The sequence below is a fragment of the Fistularia commersonii genome, chromosome 11, assembly GCF_037954325.1.
Source record: "Fistularia commersonii isolate RoL2024-O1a breed Wild chromosome 11, RoL_Fcom_v1.0, whole genome shotgun sequence".
Classification (NCBI taxonomy): Eukaryota; Metazoa; Chordata; class Actinopteri; order Syngnathiformes; family Fistulariidae; genus Fistularia; species Fistularia commersonii.
This window is the reverse complement of record NC_141294.1, coordinates 7,172,479-7,191,837: the sequence shown is the minus strand read 5'-3', so window position 1 is coordinate 7,191,837 and position 19,359 is coordinate 7,172,479. Positions and strand designations below refer to the sequence as shown.

Here is a 19,359-nt window from a genome sequence, read left to right as displayed (position 1 = left end):
TATTACACCTTTTTTGTGTCTGAGAAAGCAAATGACCAACTGTGAAGATGATAAGCTTGTCGCTTTTAGTGTAACAAGAGAAGGGAGTAAAAGAAGAAAGTAAATTTGTCTTGCATGTACTTGCCACCCCTTTTGGCAAACTCTCTTTAAGGTTTGTTTATTTTTTGCTTTTGCCCCCTGAAATCATAGGTAAGCATCAGGAAACTTATTTGGACGATTTAATAGTTTTCTTCATTTTTTACCTGATGACTGAGCCTGTTTGTAAACTAGGTCTTGTTTTTTGTTTTGAAAGGAAGCTTTTATGGTGTCCCCAAGTCCAAAAACTTCATTGAAAGAAGCATCCATGCTCTGTGTATAACACCAGCTTGCTCCAATGCCTCCCTTTCAGACCAGCTTAACTCTCCCAACCCAACTCCTGAAATACTATAATGGATCTCAAAGTTCAGTCCTCAATCTCAAGAGTTGTCTCCCATCCAAACACACTATGGATTGAAAATATTTGTCCTTTTAGACGGGGCAAGACAGTCTAAATAAATTTTGAAATTACAACACGGTTAAGTACTTGAGGCACCACAAGAGGATGGGTTTGAGATTCATCTCAAATGAAGCCCCTCCATTTGCCTGACTATGTAACGTGTGATCTTGTCCAGATGACTTTAGTCCAAACATGGGCAGGAGGACATCCAGCACATTGTCTCTACTTAATGGATCAGATGCTCCCAGAGTAGAACCCTGTGGATCTCAGTCGGCACCTCAAAGAAAGAAGCTCCTGAAGGCTCCCAGCCTGGCTGAGTTGGACAGCAGCTCTGATTCTGATGTTAGTATCAATTAGTTATAACTTGGTGTGTTACTCTGTCATTTTTGTCTGAATGCATATGGTAGGTACAGAACCATGAGTAACATTGAAGTGTATGGTGGCACCCATACAGGCATATATGAGCGCAGCATGCAAACATAATGTGCATATATGTATATTCAGAATGACATTCCAGGGCGCACATCGGCAAGTAATTCCAGTGTGGCTACTTCATTGATGGATGATACATCACCAGAGTGTGCGCTGGGGAAGAAAAGTGAGTCAGCAATAAGTTACTAATTTATTGCAATGTCATAACTCCATTACCTCCTTAATTGGTAAGATCAATTGTCAGTGGGGTCATCTTACAGTCCCTATAAACTTGTTTTTCTTTATTTATGTGTTTTTGATGTGATTTTTGGGGGGAGTTTCAACCAAATATGTTGTTGTTAATTCATGCGGGTATCAACTTATTTGTGTTTTTTTTCTCTGAATTGATTTCTTCCAATCTTTTCTGTGTCCATAAACATCAGCCCCACCACTGTTCCTGCCCATCTCCTCGACACCGCAGCCAGAGAGACGACAGACCCCCCAGAGAAGACATTCTATTGAGAAGGAAACTCCGACTAATGTTCGCCTCTTCCAGCCGCCCTTGAAACAGAATTCTAAGTCTCTGGTGAGGCAGAAATCAGATCTTACAAAAAAAAAAAATCACACTTCAATTTACAGTACGAGTCTGACAGGTTTTACTACGACAATAAAGTACTATTTACTTCTAATTTTAATAGGGGTAAACATTCTCCCAGACTAGAGAACTTTCAAAGTCATGTGATGCAGGAGTTCCAGAGACACATGGACATCTGAACAAGGAATAACACTCACTCCCATCACTCTCTTTTTGATTTATTTTTGGTTCAAATCATTACATACAATCAACAAACTCACTTAATCCTCTATTCTATACCAATAAATGCTCCCTGTCCCGTGTCCTTTAATTTCCTCTCATTCAGTCAGACAATAACCACCCTTAATTGACCACATTGACGTTCCCCTTCTGTGTTTTTCCCTCAAGCTAGTTGTCAGCATCCAGTGTTGGATTATCATGAGCTTGATAAATTATTGACGATAAGATATTGAGTCCCATACGGGAAATCCCTTTTTCACAGCAGCGTAACAGTTATGATGTCAAAAAATAGAAATAAACATGGATATAAATATAAGTATAAATATAAATACAAAAGGCAGAAGACAGGATATAGCAAGATAATAATAATAATGATAACAATAATAATAATAATGATGATGATAATAATAATAATAATAATAATAATAATAATAATAATAATAATAATAATAATAATAATAATAATAATAATAATAATAATGATAATAAATCCACAAATAAATAGACCGGAACCTCAGTTTAGCAGTTTGAAATCCAAACATTCATAAACAGGAGTGTTTACAACCCCTGTCTTGTCACATCTTTACCAGAGTTTGCTGTTTGTTGTCTGTTTGCTTGTCACATTGCTGATGTTGTCTCAAATACAACAGTATCATATGATGCACAAACCCAGGGGTTAATCTTTATAGTCTATCTTAAGGACAAGGTACACTGATAAGCCCAGCAGATATACTGTAGATCTTTTAGAAAAATAAAGTAACGAATACCTGACTTCTATTCTGTTACTTTTCACATTTCTTATAAGGAGGTAAAGAAAAGTTTTACATCTTTTTTGAGGCATTTGCTCCTCTCCTCAGGTCAAAACACAAAGAACCATACTGTTGCTTTCAGCAGTCATAAGATCTGCTGGAATTACAGTACATTAAGTCAGTGCCTCACAATGCGTGGCTGTTTTAAAGTACTAAACAGAATACAACCAACATACAAATAAACACTTTTCACTTTCACCTCTCTTGGGAAATATCCCAATAGATTCCCAAACATATTGAGTCAGCATCACCTGAACGGCCAATTAACATTATGTGATGACATGAGATGATTGAAAAGTCTGTTTGGATCCGGTTTTAATCTGTATTGAAGTGATGATCAAGTACAAATGTTATTGTCAGTGCGTGACATGAGATGTAAGGTGTTGTGGGTATTTATGCGTTTAGCAAAGTGATGACTTGTGGAAAAACGCTGTTCCTGTGTTTGGTAGTGCTGGCAGACAGTGATATTTACCTCCTAACTGAGTGGAGAGGGGAGTTTAGGTTGTGTTCATGGTGTGATGGATCCGCAGTGATGTTTACTGCCCGGTTGCTGACTCTGGAAGGCGATAGGTTCTGAATAGAAGGCAGTTTAGCACCTCTGATTCTATCTCCGATACATCCTGATCGTCCAATCCAGCCTGTTCCTGTCCTGTTTGTTTGCTGAACTGAACCAGACAATTGTGGAGGTGTAAGGAACGGACTGGATAATGGATCCTTGAAACCTGAAGGTTTCCACAGTAACCACTGTGCTATTTACTGTAGTATGGTGACGGGGGGCGGCGCAGGGGGGGCTCCTCCTGAAATCAACTGTCATCTCCACCGTTTGAGTAGATATAGCTGCAGGTTTGTCTGACCACACCAAAGTGACCAGCTGCTCAACCTCCTGTCTGTATGCAGCCTCATCACCGTCTCTGATCAGGCTGATGACTGCTGTGTCGCTGGCAAACTTCATAAGGTTTGACAGATGGGTCTGGTGCTATCATTGGTGTAGAGAGAGAGCAGTAGGGAGAGCAAACACCCTTGGGAGGAACCCAAGTGTTGAGTGTTGGATGTGAACTTCCGCGGCTTCACTTGGTCCCGCCTGTGTGTTAAGAAGTTAGTGATCCACCAACAGGTGGAGACTGGGACAGTTTTGTCTAGAGGACTCCTAGGATGATAGTGTTGAATGTCAAGCTGAATTTCACAAAAAGATTTCTTTGGGCCCGTGATTGTTTGCATTTCAAGCAGCATGATACTTCACACAGCTCCAGTGATCTATTGAAAATCTATGTAAAGATGGGGACCAACTAATCAGCGCAGACTGTCAGACAGACCTCCCTGGTCCCCTGTCACCTCAAGAGCTGACATACATCTTCCTCTCGGATCCTGAATAATGGGATCTGTGGGGTGGGGGGTGGCAGGGCAAATTATATGGAGTCAGAGTTGGAGCAGGCAATGGGTGTGAACGTGTTCTCAAACCTGCCATTGAACTCTTGGGTCATTGGCTGAAAAACTGTTTTTAGCTTTTTGCCAGAGCACCACTTTCCTTCTCTGATTTTCCTCATCATTGACTTTCTGGCCTGGTCATATGGGGTTTGTCTCCACTTCTGCATGTCTTCTGGTGAAGCCTCAAGTTTTGAGGTGAACCAGGGCTTATTGTTGTCGTGTGTGCAAAAGCTCTTAGTCTGCAAACAAGTCGTCACAGTCGCTGGTGTAAGATGTCAGTCGCACTGTCAGTGAGCTCAAAATGACGATTTTGGAAAGTCACACACTATAATTTTTTTCATAACATATTTTGAAATGTCACATAAGTATCTTTTTTTCCATTTCCAAAAATTTACGGTTATACTCTTAAAGAATTTACAGATACTTGGTGATTTTTTTGTACATATTTTGGAAAGTGTGTCTTTGTTGTCAAGGTCAACAATAGTTTGGCTAGAAATGATGTTCTCCAAACTTCAAAACAGAATTACTGGACAGTAGTGTTCCACTTTTTAAAGCTGATCTTTTTGGTGCTACTGCACATTGTTATAGCTCTCATTACAATACTTCCACCTAGTCCTGTGTGAGGGCTTACATAATTCCATTCTCTGAGTTGCAGGACAGCCATTTTCTGTTCAGTTCTGCTCTACCTCTATTTTGACTTTTTGCTTTTGAAGTTACAATTCTGTGATTTATTTAAATCCTATTAATTAGAGAAAGGACTCAGCTGAGGCCATTTCTAGATGAGCAGTTAAATCATTTTGGATCCCAATCTTTCAACAGAATATTTTTATGTTTATTTTGCATTTGTTTTCCCAGCTACTACTTGTGAAAATGTCTATTGTTTTTTCAAATAATGCATGCGGAAACATGCGTTTGACAGACACTTCTATTTGAATTTTTTAACCCATAAACTACAGTGCAGTGGAAATGTGAGCTGTCGAGTAAAAGCTCACAATGCTCCTTCTGTAGATGCTCCCAGATTCCAATTAGTTAAACAAAGAACTTTCCAGATGCTACATTTTGAGCTCATTCCCCAGCATGATATCGCAGGCAATGTGATGTTTCAATGGGAACAAGCACATGCATGACTGTTTGCGTGCGTGCGTGTGTGTCTGGTGTTTGCACACAGGAGGAGTTTTGTTTTCCTGTTGAGTGTCTGTCTCTGACGGTGGAGGAGGTGATGCACATCAGGCAGGTGCTGGTTAAAGCAGAACTGGAGAAGTTTCAGCAGTACAAAGAAGTCTACCATGCCATGAAGAAGGGAAAGGTAATTTTTTAAAATCTTTTATGTACAGGTTTGAGAAGGGAAAGTAATTCTAATTGTATTAAAGCTCAACTGAAATTGCATGTTTCTATCTGAGGTTGAATGCATGAAATGATTTTTTTCAAGGTCAATTTGTCAAGTTTGATTAAACGCTCTGCAGAGACTAATGAATGAATGAATGAATGAATTTTCTTTGTCTCGATTTCAGCTTTGTTTCTGTTGTCGAACCAAGAGGTTTTCCTTTTTCACCTGGTCCTACATCTGCCAATTTTGCAAAAAGTAAAACAACATATATCTAACATATTGGGAAAACTTGGTTTCTTTTGATGTTTCAACTTAGCAGAACTTCTTTTTCCCTTTCCAGGCCTGTCTGTTCACAGTGCTGCAAAAAGGCAAGTGGAGTAGAATATAATATACTTTATTTTGAAATACTAGTTAAACTACTCATTAGCTGTGATTCACATCATAATCGCCTGGATCATCTCTTTGTCAGAGATTCTAAGTAGCTCTATTATTTTCCCTTGCATAACAAATGAAACCTGTTTGTTGTAGTTTTCCTCTTATTTTAATGATAAATGTATATAATACTGAATGTTAGATTTATTTATTTTATTTATTTGTGTTCATAACACACCTGAAGATTTAAAAACGTAGCTAAACATCTCACTGAATAATTTTCTGGTGTTTTGTTATAAACACTTTTATTTTCTAACAGATGCGGCTGCCATCTAAACCCTATTCCAGCCTGCCCATCTACTCCATTGGTTCCACCAACACTCTTCCCAGGGAGAGAATAAGTGCCCTGGCAGCTGTAGGTCAAGGACTTACTGTGGCTGGAGTTCCTGTGCCTCCGACAGAGGAAGCAACAACAGTGCCCCCTAAAGCAAGAGGAGAAAAACCAGGAACATCCAAGGGAGCTGGAAAAGTTTCTGGTGCAACAGCAATTAAATCTGAGAAATCTACCACTAGTCCACGGCGCCAGAGCATTCACAAGACAATATCCAAGTAAGAGCAGTACTGCGCTATAATAACACTGTTGAGAGACACTGCTATGTCTGAAGATGCACTATTATGTTGACAGCTGTTCTGAAACTGCAAACACTCATAGTCAATGTAGCCTCCTTATCACTGACTTCATCCATATTCTGGAAAAGTACATATTTATTACATGTTTATCCCTTTGTCAGTGCGTAATAATGTGGGTCATTTTCAATATTTGAGCAGTTTGCATGTAGTTTTAATTCCATGTTTGGAAAAGTTCTGGATGAACTGGATGTAATTTCACAAGTAATATAGCGTTTCACTTGTGTTCAGGTTTTCAAAGCATGGGTCTCTGAAGTCTCATGAAGAACTGGAGCTCCCGACGGAGCTGACGGAGGACTGGGCCACCATGGAGGTGTGTGTGGACTGCAAGAATTTCATTTCTGACATTATTGCCTCCAGCAAGCACAGTCTGTCACTTGCCACCAAGCGCGCTCGGCTAAAACGCAAGACCCAGTCGTTCTACATGTCCTCGCCTACAGGAAAGGAGGACTACAAGCCCTCTGAACGAACAATTAAGGAGTACTAAATTGTTTCCTACAGCTCCAAGGACGTTGATACAAAGGTTCTTACTGTACATGTGTTCAAGTATACACTTGTGAAAACCTGTCATATAAACCTCTGGTATACATTGAGGTTGTTTTCGCTGTGTCCTAGTCATCATGTACAGCCCCTCCAATCAACAGCATACTATAAATCTACAAATCTACAAATGACAGTAAATGGTCCTTTGCTCACAGTCATTTGAATACAAACAAGGTCCAAGTCAGTGAACGGCTGTGAAAGGGGAACAACTTCTTTCCCCACCTAAGGCACAACCATGTGGTCCAAGTCACGTCAAGATCAATAAGCACAAGTCAGAGGAAGAGCTGTTGTGCTTTTTTTTATTCCTCAGGCCCTGTCGTTGCATGGATATAATGTTTCAAACAGAGAGTGAACATCAAACTATACATTTTGCAAGTGTTTATTTTCTGTTTTTTACCAATTGTCTGTACACTAAATGATTGTTTGATGACCTCTGAGCGTTTCCTCCAAGTTTGTCTTTTCCAAGCATAGCTAAATGCACGCCTCTGTCTTTACTCAGGATTCAGAGGGAAAGTTGATTAGGTCTTAAAAAAATGTCTGTTCTTATGCAGTTGTTGTGCCATATAATGAACTATTTCTCATTTCAGTGTGTCCCAAAGAAATGGAATTCCTCAGATGTATATTTTCAATAATATTGTGACATGAAGTGAAACAAACTGGCAGATCCTTCTGATCAAATTCCCTCGAAAAAGACTTGTGTTTTTTCTTTTAACATTACTTATCAGTGGAGATATAGGCAACTATCAGTGTAGGAGTTAATCCATAAGAATTTCTCAACACCAGTAAACTTAACTATTTGGTCTCATCGGTACTCTGGGGATGTTTTTTCTAGGTTTGCCCAAAGGCACATAAATGTCATAAGCCTTCCAACCAAACCGAATGACTGCAACTACCATTTTGGTAGAAAATATTCACAAAGACACCGATTGAATATGAATACAAAGGCTTCTTAACGCACATTTTCAAACCATTTGTTGATTTGCAGTTGATGTTGTTTTTATTGATAACTGAAAAAGTTCACAAAATCTGGAACATAAATAGACTTTCAACAGGAAGAGCTTTTCAGATTTCCCGTGATTATTTCAAAATAAAAGCATCCGTATGTATTTGCATTTTAGATACAAGCTAAAGAATGCACAATTAAGTTCCCTTTATTCTGCAATAATTATTTAAAGCAATTAATGATGTCAATCTGTATCTATGCTGTTCAGATGTTATTACATAAGTTCTTTGTATTTGCAGTTTTAAGAGCACTTATAGTAAATGTCCTCATTTCTCTGTTTTGTTAATCTAGTTCACTGTAGATGCAGTAGCAATTGAAATATATTGTTCTGCTTTTTCAACAAATGCAGTGAATCTCAGTATAATGCCTTTAAGATTTATCTCAAAGCCTCTTACAGTTTCACTGACAAGTGGCTTCATTTTTATTTTTCATCCCCAGATGTTTCTGCCTTAAAATGCCTTTTATGATCACATTCATCTACATTTCATGTAAATACTTTGTTTAAAATTATCTGTTTGTAGATCAGATGTGAGTTGCATCAGTGGGGCAGAAAGAACAACATTGCTGTCTTGGGGAGAAAAATACTATAATAGTACAGATTTCAAGGGTAACAGTAATCAAGAGAACACTGTATGAATGCATTGCACATGTACTACTGTGTAGCTCATACCTTTGGTCTGTATTAACTTTAAGCTGTAGCTCCCTATGAAGATTCCAATAAACGCCTGCAACAATAAAGTGATGCAATAACACTTCTATATTGCCCTTTATTTGTCTTGCTTTCTTAATGGTGGACGTGACTCCTGGTAGGTCTGGATGGTGGAAATCCTACATTTTTACGTCAGACCTTGGAATGCCCAGACAGGGTTAATATTTCAATATAATGAAGATTTGAATTGGCACTTTTGGAAAACCTGTTTTTATTAGTCTAACTGGAAACCTTCAGGGCCCAAAGAGCCCCTTTAGTATACCTTAAATTCATAAGTTTAGTGCTAATGAAGACGAAGGGTGTGTTGGGGAATTCATGCTAAAATTCCTTTAATTAAATGAAGTCTAAAATCCAGAGACTGAATATAAATATAACGTACTTTTTAAAAAAACATAGTGTTTACTTATGTTAGTGGCTCCAGTACAGAGATGGGGGCGGGTTGTCGGCGTGGATTGGATCCCCCGCATATTATGCAACGTGCTACGTTACCATAGTAACGTCAATACTCTCGAACTCGGTCGCTTACGTTTTAAGAAAATACTAGTTCTTTCGAAGGGAAGAGTTTCGCATATGCAAGAGGGAAGATGTGATAAAAGCGGCGATGCGAAAAGAGGTGAGTTACCATGTTTATCCTCATATGTTGTTTTCCATTTGTTTAGAGCTTCTTTGCAGAGCTAATGTTTAAAGCTAACAGAGTCACGCGGGGGGGGGATAAGTCCCGCCTACCTCAATCTGATTGGTTCAATCGGCCCTGAATTTTGCCGAGCACGGATTGTCATTCGTTTGATGAATTTGGCTGAGATAAAGCTCGATTTTAATAGGATAGTTTCACACGGAAGCTGGAGTTTTGCAGGCGTATCACGGTCACACGACCGTGGTGTGGACAGTAGTGGAGCCGGGGGAAGGCGGGTCACGCGTGTCCGTGCGGGACACTCACAGTCCGTGGTGACCCTGTTACTCAGATGAAGAGGAAGGAATGATGACAGGGTTGAGCAGGAAAGAGTGGGTAGAGGAAGTGTCCCTCGGTTAAAAATCTCTATTTCTGCTTTTAAATGCGGTGTAAACGCAAGTGCACATACGCTAGCTGCAGCATCTCAAGTGATCCTGTGTAATATAAATGCAATTAGCACTGTGTATTTGCAACTGTTCAAGCTTTCATGAATATTTCCATTTTGTGTAACTATACCTTAAGATTAACTCACCACATACAAGGAGAGAACTATTGTGTTTTGGTTCAGTGTGTTTCTAGATTTGTTGATTTAAAATGTTTGGAAGTGAAGGATGACCTGTCCCTTAAACGTTCACATAGGTCTTGAACCAAGAGTAAATAACAGAAATAAACAACAAAAAAGACCTTTTATTGATTTTCCTTCACAGGACATCAAACTTAATATGGCAAAATGGCCCCGTGTGAAGTAGTACACTGGTTTATATTCCACTGTCATTACTGTTATTGACAGGCCTCATCAGTATATTGCATTTGACACAAGGGAGCTATAATGCTGAGCAAAAACACATTTCTCCTTTTCTCCAGCTGTGATGTTGTAAAAGGAGGAACAATTAAATGGAGCGTGTTCACGGGAGATGTTTTACTGAAAAATAAAACAGCACCTATTCTGAAGAGACCCGGGTGCAAAATAGGTGTGACATCATAGACAGTGTGTTTCCCATGTGTGACATCACCGCACCTCCTGTCAGAAGTCTCTTGGTAAACTATGATGGCGGAAGCTATGAAGTCGCAAAGGGGTGGCACATGTCCTGTGAGGTCACAGGGTACTGCACTACAGTCTTATTTATCAGGAGAGATTCAGCAGACACCCAAGCTTGAAATGACACAATAATGAAAGGGAAGGAATTCAGGCTCCTCAGGACCTGACTGACATAAGTCACAGTAACAGAATCAATTGTGCCTTGCTTGTTTTCATCTCCAGGTGAGGTTGAGTATACTACATTGTGTTTTCATAGCATATTTCATATCATACTATTTAACCTATAATCTGTATAGCATTGCATTGTTTTATGTTGTACATAGGAGGATCATTTAGCTCCACTAGATATCACCAGGTAGAGACATATGATGCCAAGGCATCAGTAGGCTTGTAGGGGCCTCTAGTGGTCACAGTTGCCACTGGTATTTTAAGAATTTGTTTACTTTATTTCTCATGTACAGCTAAATACTTGTTATCAAATTAATACTTTGCTGTTTCATAAGTCAATCTAATTCTATAGTTGTTTCCCTTTCACAGCAATGGTCGACGAAAACATTACATTGCAAAAAAACGACATTTTTTCCAAGTATACGTGTGTATACCTGTATTCTTTATCAAAATATACATATGTGTATACATGTATGCTTTATCAAAATAATTTAAATGACTGGTGCTAATTTCAAGACAGTCACCCAACAACCAACATCTTAAATATTAACAAATGCATTTTGCCCATGCATTTCTTTAACTATCACATGAAATAGACAGCTATTCTTGGGGTATATGTTGTAAAGTGGTCTGCCTGTGTAGAAAGTAGAATTTAATGTAGATATGTCGAAACAAGACTTTAGTATTTGAAGATGTTTGTCTTTCTGTGATGATTTGTATACAAGATTGAGGACTGTCTTATCAGGTTTTAAGCTTTTATGCGGCGGCAGCACCATTTCATCTAAAGGGCTGATAGTCAAATACCCTGCAAAGTCAGTGTCTGGAAAAAATACTTGCCGCAACATTTACATCACAGCATTTTTATGAGACATAATGTCCATGATACTTACTTGAAAATGGAATTCTCTTTAATAGACCGCATTTTCTTTAGAGTCCGCAATCATAATTTCAAAGTGGGTCAACGAAATCATCAGTCTACAAGGGATGTCCAAGTTGTCTACTTGGTGCTGATTGTTTTGGTGGATCTAGCATTTAATATAGCTCTCCAGCGTCTTAACTATCCTACTTTAAACCCCCCACTATAGATGTCTTTGTCACGACTTCAGAGTCTTAGACTGGCAGCAGTACTCGAGGACTGCTCTGACCAGTTGGACATATTGGGACATTCTCTAAGAGTCCAGCTCAGCAGGGAGGTCAGCGCTGCCGGAGAGCAGGTGACTTAACTCATCCTAAAGAGCACTGTAGCTTTCATCTGTTGACCACATCAATGTTTTGATTGAGAATTAATCTTCAATTTGAAAAAACAATTTGTGTTTTTAGGAAAGAGCCAGGCTGACAAAGTTGAAACAGGACTGGTGAGTAGAGACCCTTTAATACTTTGGGTTCAGTTGATAGAGTTAGTAATTTTAATACTGGAGCATGAGTTTGTCTCTGGTTAAGATGTTGGGTAGTCCTTTTTCCAATTGACCCTCTGTGATTGTCTGTGTGTCTGCAGTCAATATATCTCGCAGCAAGTATCAAATTTGCGTTCAGAGTTAGAGGAAAAGCAAAGCTTCACTGGTCTGCTTCTGGTGGTGGAGGTTGAGGACCAGAGGAAGAAGGATGAAGAAAACAAAAGGTTCATCACCTCATCATTTAATGATGCAGCTATGTTTATACCACAAGTAGTACATTTATAAAGGCCAGTAGACTAATCCATACAGACTTTAAATATCCTGTGAATCATGAGATATTGTATATCAGTTAATGTCTGACTAGTATTTTTAAGACATTTCTGAACATGTAAAAAATCCTCTTTCATTCTTAAGGTTTTGATATAGTTGGATTTTCAAATATTTACGACACCAAGATTGACTTAGACCATTGATCCAATGCATGGAAAATTAGTTGTTCAAGTACCGTTACTTAAACACATTTTAGGAAAGAGGAAATGCGTTTCCAGTCTTACATAGAGCAAGTCAGGTGACTCAAAGAAATTCCTGGATGCTTGGAGTTCCTGTTTAACGTAGTGACAGCGTTTGTTATAATTTGATTACTTTGCATATACAGTAGAAAAGTGCAACCTCATGGTAAAAAGAAAAAGTATAGATCAAGAGAAGAATGGATGAAGGAGTCTGTTGTATGTTTAATATTTGTGTTATGTGGTCAGAAAGGCAAGGAGAGAGCAGGAGCAGAGGAAACTTGCCCTCCAAAGGCAACAAGAGGAGCTACAACAGAAAACAGAAAAACTGGAGGTGAGAGAACAGATCTATAATTAAGTTTTACTAGAGGCAGAATCTGGCAAAATGGACATAAGGGCCCATCAGAACTCAAGTTTCATTCCCCTCCAATCAGGAACTGGATCGTATTGTCAAAGACCTGAGCCGTCAACTGAGGGATCAGCCATCGAAGGCTGACAAGAAGAAGCTTGAGGAGAAAAACATTGAAATGCAACTCCAGAGGACACAAAAAGAGATGAGCCAAGCCGAGACACTACTGGAGAACCAGCTAGAGGTCAGTGAAATAGTCCATCTCTTGACCCCACTATCCCAGGAAGTGGTTGCAGCATACAAAAGTGGCATACACACACACACACACACACACACACATACACATGGCAATACATTTGTCAATTTTTGTTCCAAGGTAAGGAAAACATGCATCAATGGTTTACTACATTTACAATTTCTCTCTCCCTCAGCTGCTGAAAAAACAGTTAAAACAGGAGGTTAGAGTTCATGAGGAATCAATGAAACTCCTACAAAGTCAACATGAGGTTGGTACAGCAAAGATACTGCTATCATCAAGTCATGCTGATTTGTTTTTGTCAATCTAAATGAAGTAGTCTTTTATCCATTGTTACCATGAGAAGCTATGAAAAAATCAAAATGCTTTGTAGAAACAAATATATCTCAACACAATTCTGGGTAAGTGAGGTTTACAATTCATCACACAAAAAGCTTCCCTTTGCACTTTATTTAATCAATGCGGGTGTCTTTTATCATCAGGAAGTATAATTTGTTAATTGGTAATAAGTCACTTTTAGATCTTTAATCTAATGTTTTACCAAAAAACGTGTACAGTCAAAAGAAAATGGCCAAAAGTAACGATTTACTGTGTAAAGAGGTACTGTCGAAGTTTTGTCTGTTTTTTGTTTTATATTTTCATATGCTTTTGAAAGGCTTCAGAATTTAGCATCTGTTTCCTCACTGAAAATTTTCCATTATTGTTATCCTCTTCACCATACGGTTATTGAAAGAAAAAAAAAGCATTGCTTTTGTTTATCAGGAGTTGCAACAACAGCTGGAGCAGTGGCAGCGACGCACAAAGGAGATGCTACAGGAGAAGCGGCAACAGCTGAACTATGTGAGCTGCAAGAGAACACTCAACTTGGACAAACTGATGGAGTTGAGGAGGAAGGTGAGCAACTCACATAATTATTATTATATATGCAATCAATGAGCAAGATTGTCAATCCCCATTAAGTCAATATTAACAAAGGCTGATGTGTGAACAGTACAGGGAAATGGAGCAGGTGGTAATGGAGGAAAGGGAAGAACAGGAAAGACTGCGGCAAAAGCAGAAAGAGGACAAAGCTGCTACCAAGGTAACGTAATCAATTTGCAGCACACATCAACGTCCTTATCCCCAGCACAGATCATCCTTTGAGACAATTGGCTAATTGATTATGGATCTCTGATCCCGAGGAGCGTCCACAGCAACCAGTCTTGAGCCTGCACCATCCTTTGTTTTGCAGGTTTTTCAAATTCTTTGAATTAATTAAATGAATTTTCCCCTTGTTAAGGCAAGTATTTGATTTCAATTCAGTTTAAATGATTTGGTATCTAATAGGTTTTATTGTCATGAATGATCCCTTTTTTGATCATTACCCATCTTTAGATAAAAATTAATTAAAAAAATTACCTAAAGTTAGGTACTGATCGAAACAGGAATAATTCATGACAATAATACCAATTAGATACCTATTTGTTCCTAAAACATTTCAACTAAATTGAAATCAAATAGACTTAATTTAACAAGGGGAAAATTGTCACATTTTTTGTTAGTTTGTTACTTATTTTAGTTTGCTGACATTAGGCTTTTTATACCGGGAAGTCTTGAAACATGCTGACAACTTTAATCAGAGAGAATGATCCACAGATTTTGTTTCAAACGAATAGCATAGTCCCTTGTTAAATTGCTTATGTGTAGAAGATTTTGAGTGTCCCTGTCAATTCTGGAAAAGGGCCTATTAGGAATATGAATTCATCAAAACAATCTAGATGGAAAAATTAAGCAATAAAGATGTTTCTTGTAATTGTTTTGTGTCAAACTATTTTGTTAATCTGATGCAATAATAACTCACACGCTAAATAAATTCACAGCTAAAAAATACAAATATAAATAAAATATGCTTGCAGAAAAATTATTTCAGGTAAACCTTGGTGATGAGAAAAACAAATACCAGTCTGATTAACAGCTGACATGAACAGGAAAACAAATCATAGACAGTAGCTAAAAATTTATAAAAAAAATGACCTGATGTCGATGATTTGTTGTTAGATTCTATATCGGCATTTTAAAATGTCAAGTCAGTTACCCGAGGGAAGGTTATTTGTAATTTTAAAAACCTTTTAATTAAAAAAAATACATTGATTGTAGAATAATTTCCAACAATTTATGTTGTGAATAGTGACCAAAACAATTAACAGGTCTATCAGTTACCCTTGCCTCAGCTTCCTTTTTCAGATTCTCACAAGGGAAGCAGTATTCAATGAACTGAACCCTTTTCTGACCCTCAACCATAACTTTTGACCCCCCAGCTACAGGCCTGGTGGCGAGGCTGTATGGTCCGCCGAGGTCTCGGCAATTATAAGAAAGAAGATGAAGACAAGAAAGGCAAAAAGAAGAAGAAGAAGGGGAAGAAGAAGAAATAAGTTTTCTCCAACATGACTTCATATTGTTCAACTGCATATATAATAAATAATGAACAAGGATGGAATGTGACATTCTTAATTCATGAGTAAAAAATATATTCATGTTTATTTTCCAATGTGCAATATGCACCAAAATCATGATACAAAGTTTGAGCATCATATCAAATACCTTAGTAGCACCTTGGCTAAAAATACTTTACCTTTGAACATATAAACTGGAACCTGACACTGTATAAGTCATCACAGTAAATGAGTTTGTATGTACAAATGAAATACATCAATATGATTTCTGTCTGTGAACATTACAAAATAATGTACAGTTCATGACCACAGGCCATATGTAATAATACAAGGCTCCACCTTCATCATGTTATGGTAACATTTTTAGTCAGCCAAGGTGTCTTTATAGTGCTTGCTGATGCCAAATCTTCTACAGTAACAAACCAGCACAGCTAAAGGAAGTCCAAAAGCAATTGAAACACAACACACTGAGGAATGAGGATGACTCATTTGAGAAACAGTATGTCTGTATCTGACGGAGGTGTAAAACCCCAGGAACTGCAAAATGGGAAAGCCCATGCCCGTAGAGGATCTCCACTGGACGTGGCTAAGAGTGCTGACATTAGTTATTTGGGAAGTCTTGAAACATGCTGACAATTTCATCAGTAAGAATGATCCACAGATTTTGAACAGTATTGTTTCAAATGAATTGCATAGTCCCTTGTTAAATTGCTTATGTGTAGAAGATTCTGAGTGTCCCTGTCTATTCTGGAAAAGGGCCTATTAGGAATTTGAATTCATCAAAACAATTTTGACGGAAACATTACGCAATAAAGATGTTTCTTGTAATTGTTTTGTGACAAACTATTTTGTTTACCTGATGCAATAATAACTCACACTAAATAAATTCACAGTTGAAAAATACAAATACAAATATGAATAAAATATAAATGCTGAAAAATGATTTCAGGTAAACCTTGGTGGTGAGAAAAGACAAATACTAGTCTGAATAACAGTCAGCATGAACATGAAAAAGATATTCAAGCGTTCTTCCTAAATGTTACCCCCTTTTATAGACGCTGTCATGCCCCCACATGGAATTACATCACCAAACTCAAGAGTGTGTCATCCACTGTTCATATAAGGCCCCGATGATTTCTCTGTTTCACACATCTGTCTCCTCAATGTGCATACTGTTGTTGTCTCCTATGATAACGTAGTTGAGGTTAGAGCTGTAGATGTTGACGCTTTGGGACACTGGTGATGAAAGAGGAGGGAAAGATGTTTGCACTGCCCTCAAGTGGTCATGACAGTAGCTGCACCTTTGCTCTGGAAAAGATTTCACATGACTTCTATTTCATTGCCCTGAAGTTTTTGAAAACCGTGTCATCAAAAAGAACAGGACGTAATACTTTACAGACTACTTTTTTTGTTACCTTGTGTTATGTGTTGAGACTCCTGGATTAGAGGCTGATTTTCTACAACTCCAGATGGATGCATATTGTTCCCAATGGCGCAGTCCATCAATGTGGAGTTGCTTATGTTAACAATCAGAATGGTAGATGGTGGACTACATATTGCCACTATTTATGAAAAAATGAAAGAGATAGGAGAAGATGACATGAATATGAGTATGAGAAGTTGTTTGTGAAATCCAACAAAGGGGATTTCCCAGACAATATGGTTTTTCCCAGCAAGAGATTTGGAGTACGTATCCACCCAGCTAATGGTCTCAAAGTTAAAAAAGTTGAGGCCATTATTGTCTCAATGGTGAGCAGGCAGGGCTTATAAATGAAACGTAAAACTTACCTTGTGTGCTCCTCTCCTCTGCAGATTGATGAGATTGAGCTTAAAAAAAGGAAATTTAGCCATATGTCAAAAGCATGCGACACGACACACAAAATATTACCCTTTTTTTTTTTTTAGAACCAATGGAAAATACTGTGTGTATTTGTTTTGATGATGAGCTTTAGTGAATTGGCCCATGGATTTTACCTTGCCACAACGTAGCAGTTTTACAGAGCAGCACATCTGCCATCGGAAAACAAACAAATTGGCAAGCTCTCCTGTAGCCCTTCTCAATCTTCCTGTGCAACATCCGCATTATGGTCTGCAAGGTGGTGCATTCACTTGACATCAGCTGGAAGGGATAAGCAAAACATCCACAAATAGAAATAGAAAAGTCCTCGGTGATAACAACCCATTGGAAGGCTGAATTTCAGCCAATACAGGTCTGAGTTTTTATTTGATGCCACAAGTAACCCTATTTTGGAGGAGGTTGAAGATCAGTATAGAAATGTATCATGGTACTCAATGTGTAACTCAATGTCACAAAGCAAATTGTAGAATTGTACTCAAGACTATGTTGCCTTCTGATAAGGGTTTCATCATTTAACAATAATCAGTCAAGACGGAAAATATTCCAAACATCCATGGCCTTAAAACAGGAGCAGACAAGCAACATGTACAGTAGGCTTGTCCATTACAAGGTCAACCGCTGACCATCTTCCCGTCAATCTTGAGAGAATTACCAAGCACAGCGTCGAGACGATTAGAATGAGCGTATTTTGCGCGGTTTTTCTATCTAACCTGCTAAACTTTTTTTTTTTCAATCCGAAGTTACAGGTATTTCGGAGAGGGTTGGGAGGGGTTCCCAAAATGCAGCAGGTGTCCGCTTGTCAGTTTTTCTTGCTCAGACTCGAGCTAGAAAACACCAACAACAACAATTAATACTACGAAAAAGCGAAGGGAGTATTTCATCTGAACAAAGCCCGAAGTCTATGCCATGATTATTTGCAAAGCACACTACAATTACAGCGCTACAAACAATAACAACGTAAACAACCCTTACTTTTTTGGATGACATCTTTCTTCCCTCCATTGTACAAGTGTGTTATACACGCTTGCGTGTTTGCGTTTACGTTGCGGGGCTCGGAGACGCAGCTCCGTGTCTTTCCCCTTCTTGCTGGTATATGAAGCCTTCCCGGCGCAGGTTTGCTGGAAATGTCAAGCAACGCCGAGAAACGATCGTTTACGCAAGCGCCGTTAGTGTATTTCCGCTATCGCGGGTATGCTTGGTGGAGGAGTTGACTTCAAGGAAACGCTCGTTTGTTTTTCGTGCACGATGCGACACATGCTGTGGCGTGTCGTTAGGAGATTTGCACCATTCTTTAAGCCCCTCCTGTAATTTGCCACCAAAAAGCCCCAGGTATTTACGTGTGTGTCCTATGCTCCTGTGATGCTCTGATCCGTATTGTACTTTACTGTAGAACATGAAGGCACCACGGACGATACTGTTTGTTAATCAGCGTCCGAGGTTTTCTTGTTTATGCCATGCTTTTTAGCCTAGTTAATGTTCCTTTACGATATAGGCGACCTTCCTTGTCCCTTTGCAACTGTGTTGGTCGATACTTGATCAGTATTGACTCGAGTATATTGTCAATTGTGTTTTTTTTTACGGACAATTTAGTTTAACTGTAATAATTCATCTGTATATATGTTCAAAACTGTGCAATATTTCATAACAGCTACATGTACAATATTTTTTCATACTCCTTATCTGTCACTTGTTACTTATGACACTTTATAGTGCTTACTCGTTACTTAAGACACGTTATAGTTTATTTGTATCTCTTATTCTCCCTTTTTCTCTTATTTTTTACTGTTTATACAATTTTACTACTATTATTTATTATTGTTATATTTTTCTTGTAACTCTGGCACAACACTTTCCTTCGGGATAAATACAGTTATTCTTATTCTTATTCTTATTCTTATTCTTATTCTTATTCTTATTCTTATTCTTATTCTTATTCGTTTACAATTTTCTTATACATGTAATTTATTGAGCTTACAAAGATGGGCACAGATATGAAAGAAATCAATCATGTTACATTTCAGTCACACACAATCGAAAGCAAAAGGACTGACTAGCTCCACCCCCATCTCCACCTCTTCTAAAAAAAAAATCACCACCGGGCTGCTCACAACA

The 19,359-nt window shown here is 38.4% G+C and overlaps 3 protein-coding genes across 7 annotated transcripts in view; 2 read left to right on the top strand and 1 right to left on the bottom strand.

The window, feature by feature from the left end:
• Positions 1-8,623, top strand: part of spire1b (spire-type actin nucleation factor 1b) — a 31,877-nt gene extending 23,254 nt beyond the window's left edge. For 2 of the 3 annotated variants that reach the window (XM_086154767.1, XM_086154765.1), the window contains exons 10-17: positions 651-817; positions 980-1,073; positions 1,330-1,472; positions 5,103-5,240; positions 5,446-5,516; positions 5,602-5,629; positions 5,953-6,242; positions 6,552-6,957. In XM_086154767.1, coding sequence (XP_086010893.1) covers positions 651-817; positions 980-1,073; positions 1,330-1,472; positions 5,103-5,240; positions 5,446-5,516; positions 5,602-5,629; positions 5,953-6,242; positions 6,552-6,807 — 1,187 coding nt within the window. In that variant the 3' untranslated portion in view covers positions 6,808-6,957. Of the gene's footprint in view, positions 1-650; positions 818-979; positions 1,074-1,329; positions 1,473-5,102; positions 5,241-5,445; positions 5,517-5,601; positions 5,630-5,952; positions 6,243-6,551 lie in introns of all 3 variants that reach the window. The other variant, XM_086154766.1, reaches the window with a different exon arrangement.
• A 445-nt stretch (positions 8,624-9,068) lies between these two features.
• On the top strand, positions 9,069-15,375 carry drc9 (dynein regulatory complex subunit 9). 2 transcript variants are annotated; one of them, XM_086154759.1, is made up of 10 exons: positions 9,069-9,188; positions 11,538-11,666; positions 11,773-11,807; positions 11,948-12,070; positions 12,602-12,686; positions 12,787-12,945; positions 13,133-13,207; positions 13,720-13,851; positions 13,949-14,038; positions 15,255-15,375. In XM_086154759.1, exons 1-10 carry the CDS (start codon positions 9,177-9,179, stop codon positions 15,366-15,368), a joined length of 954 nt encoding a protein of 317 aa, XP_086010885.1. In that variant the 5' UTR covers positions 9,069-9,176; the 3' UTR covers positions 15,369-15,375. The 2 variants fall into 2 exon arrangements, with proteins under 2 accessions (XP_086010885.1, XP_086010886.1); XM_086154760.1 differs by lacking the exon at positions 9,069-9,188 and adding an exon at positions 9,470-9,577.
• Positions 15,376-15,494: 119 nt separating this feature from the next.
• On the bottom strand, positions 15,495-19,238 carry LOC147229337 (uncharacterized). Of its 2 annotated transcripts, XR_015106777.1 has the most exons (6): positions 18,220-19,238; positions 17,958-18,071; positions 17,364-17,508; positions 17,178-17,216; positions 16,805-16,951; positions 15,648-16,697 (listed from the first exon to the last, which is right to left on the bottom strand). XR_015106777.1 is itself a non-coding variant. In XM_086154764.1 (5 exons), exons 1-5 carry the CDS (start codon positions 18,247-18,249, stop codon positions 16,534-16,536), a joined length of 525 nt encoding a protein of 174 aa, XP_086010890.1. In that variant the 5' UTR covers positions 18,250-18,473; the 3' UTR covers positions 15,495-16,533. The 2 variants fall into 2 exon arrangements, 1 of the variants encoding a protein (XP_086010890.1); XM_086154764.1 differs by lacking the exon at positions 17,958-18,071 and having other exon boundaries at positions 15,495-16,697; positions 18,220-18,473.
• Positions 19,239-19,359: the final 121 nt, after the last annotated feature.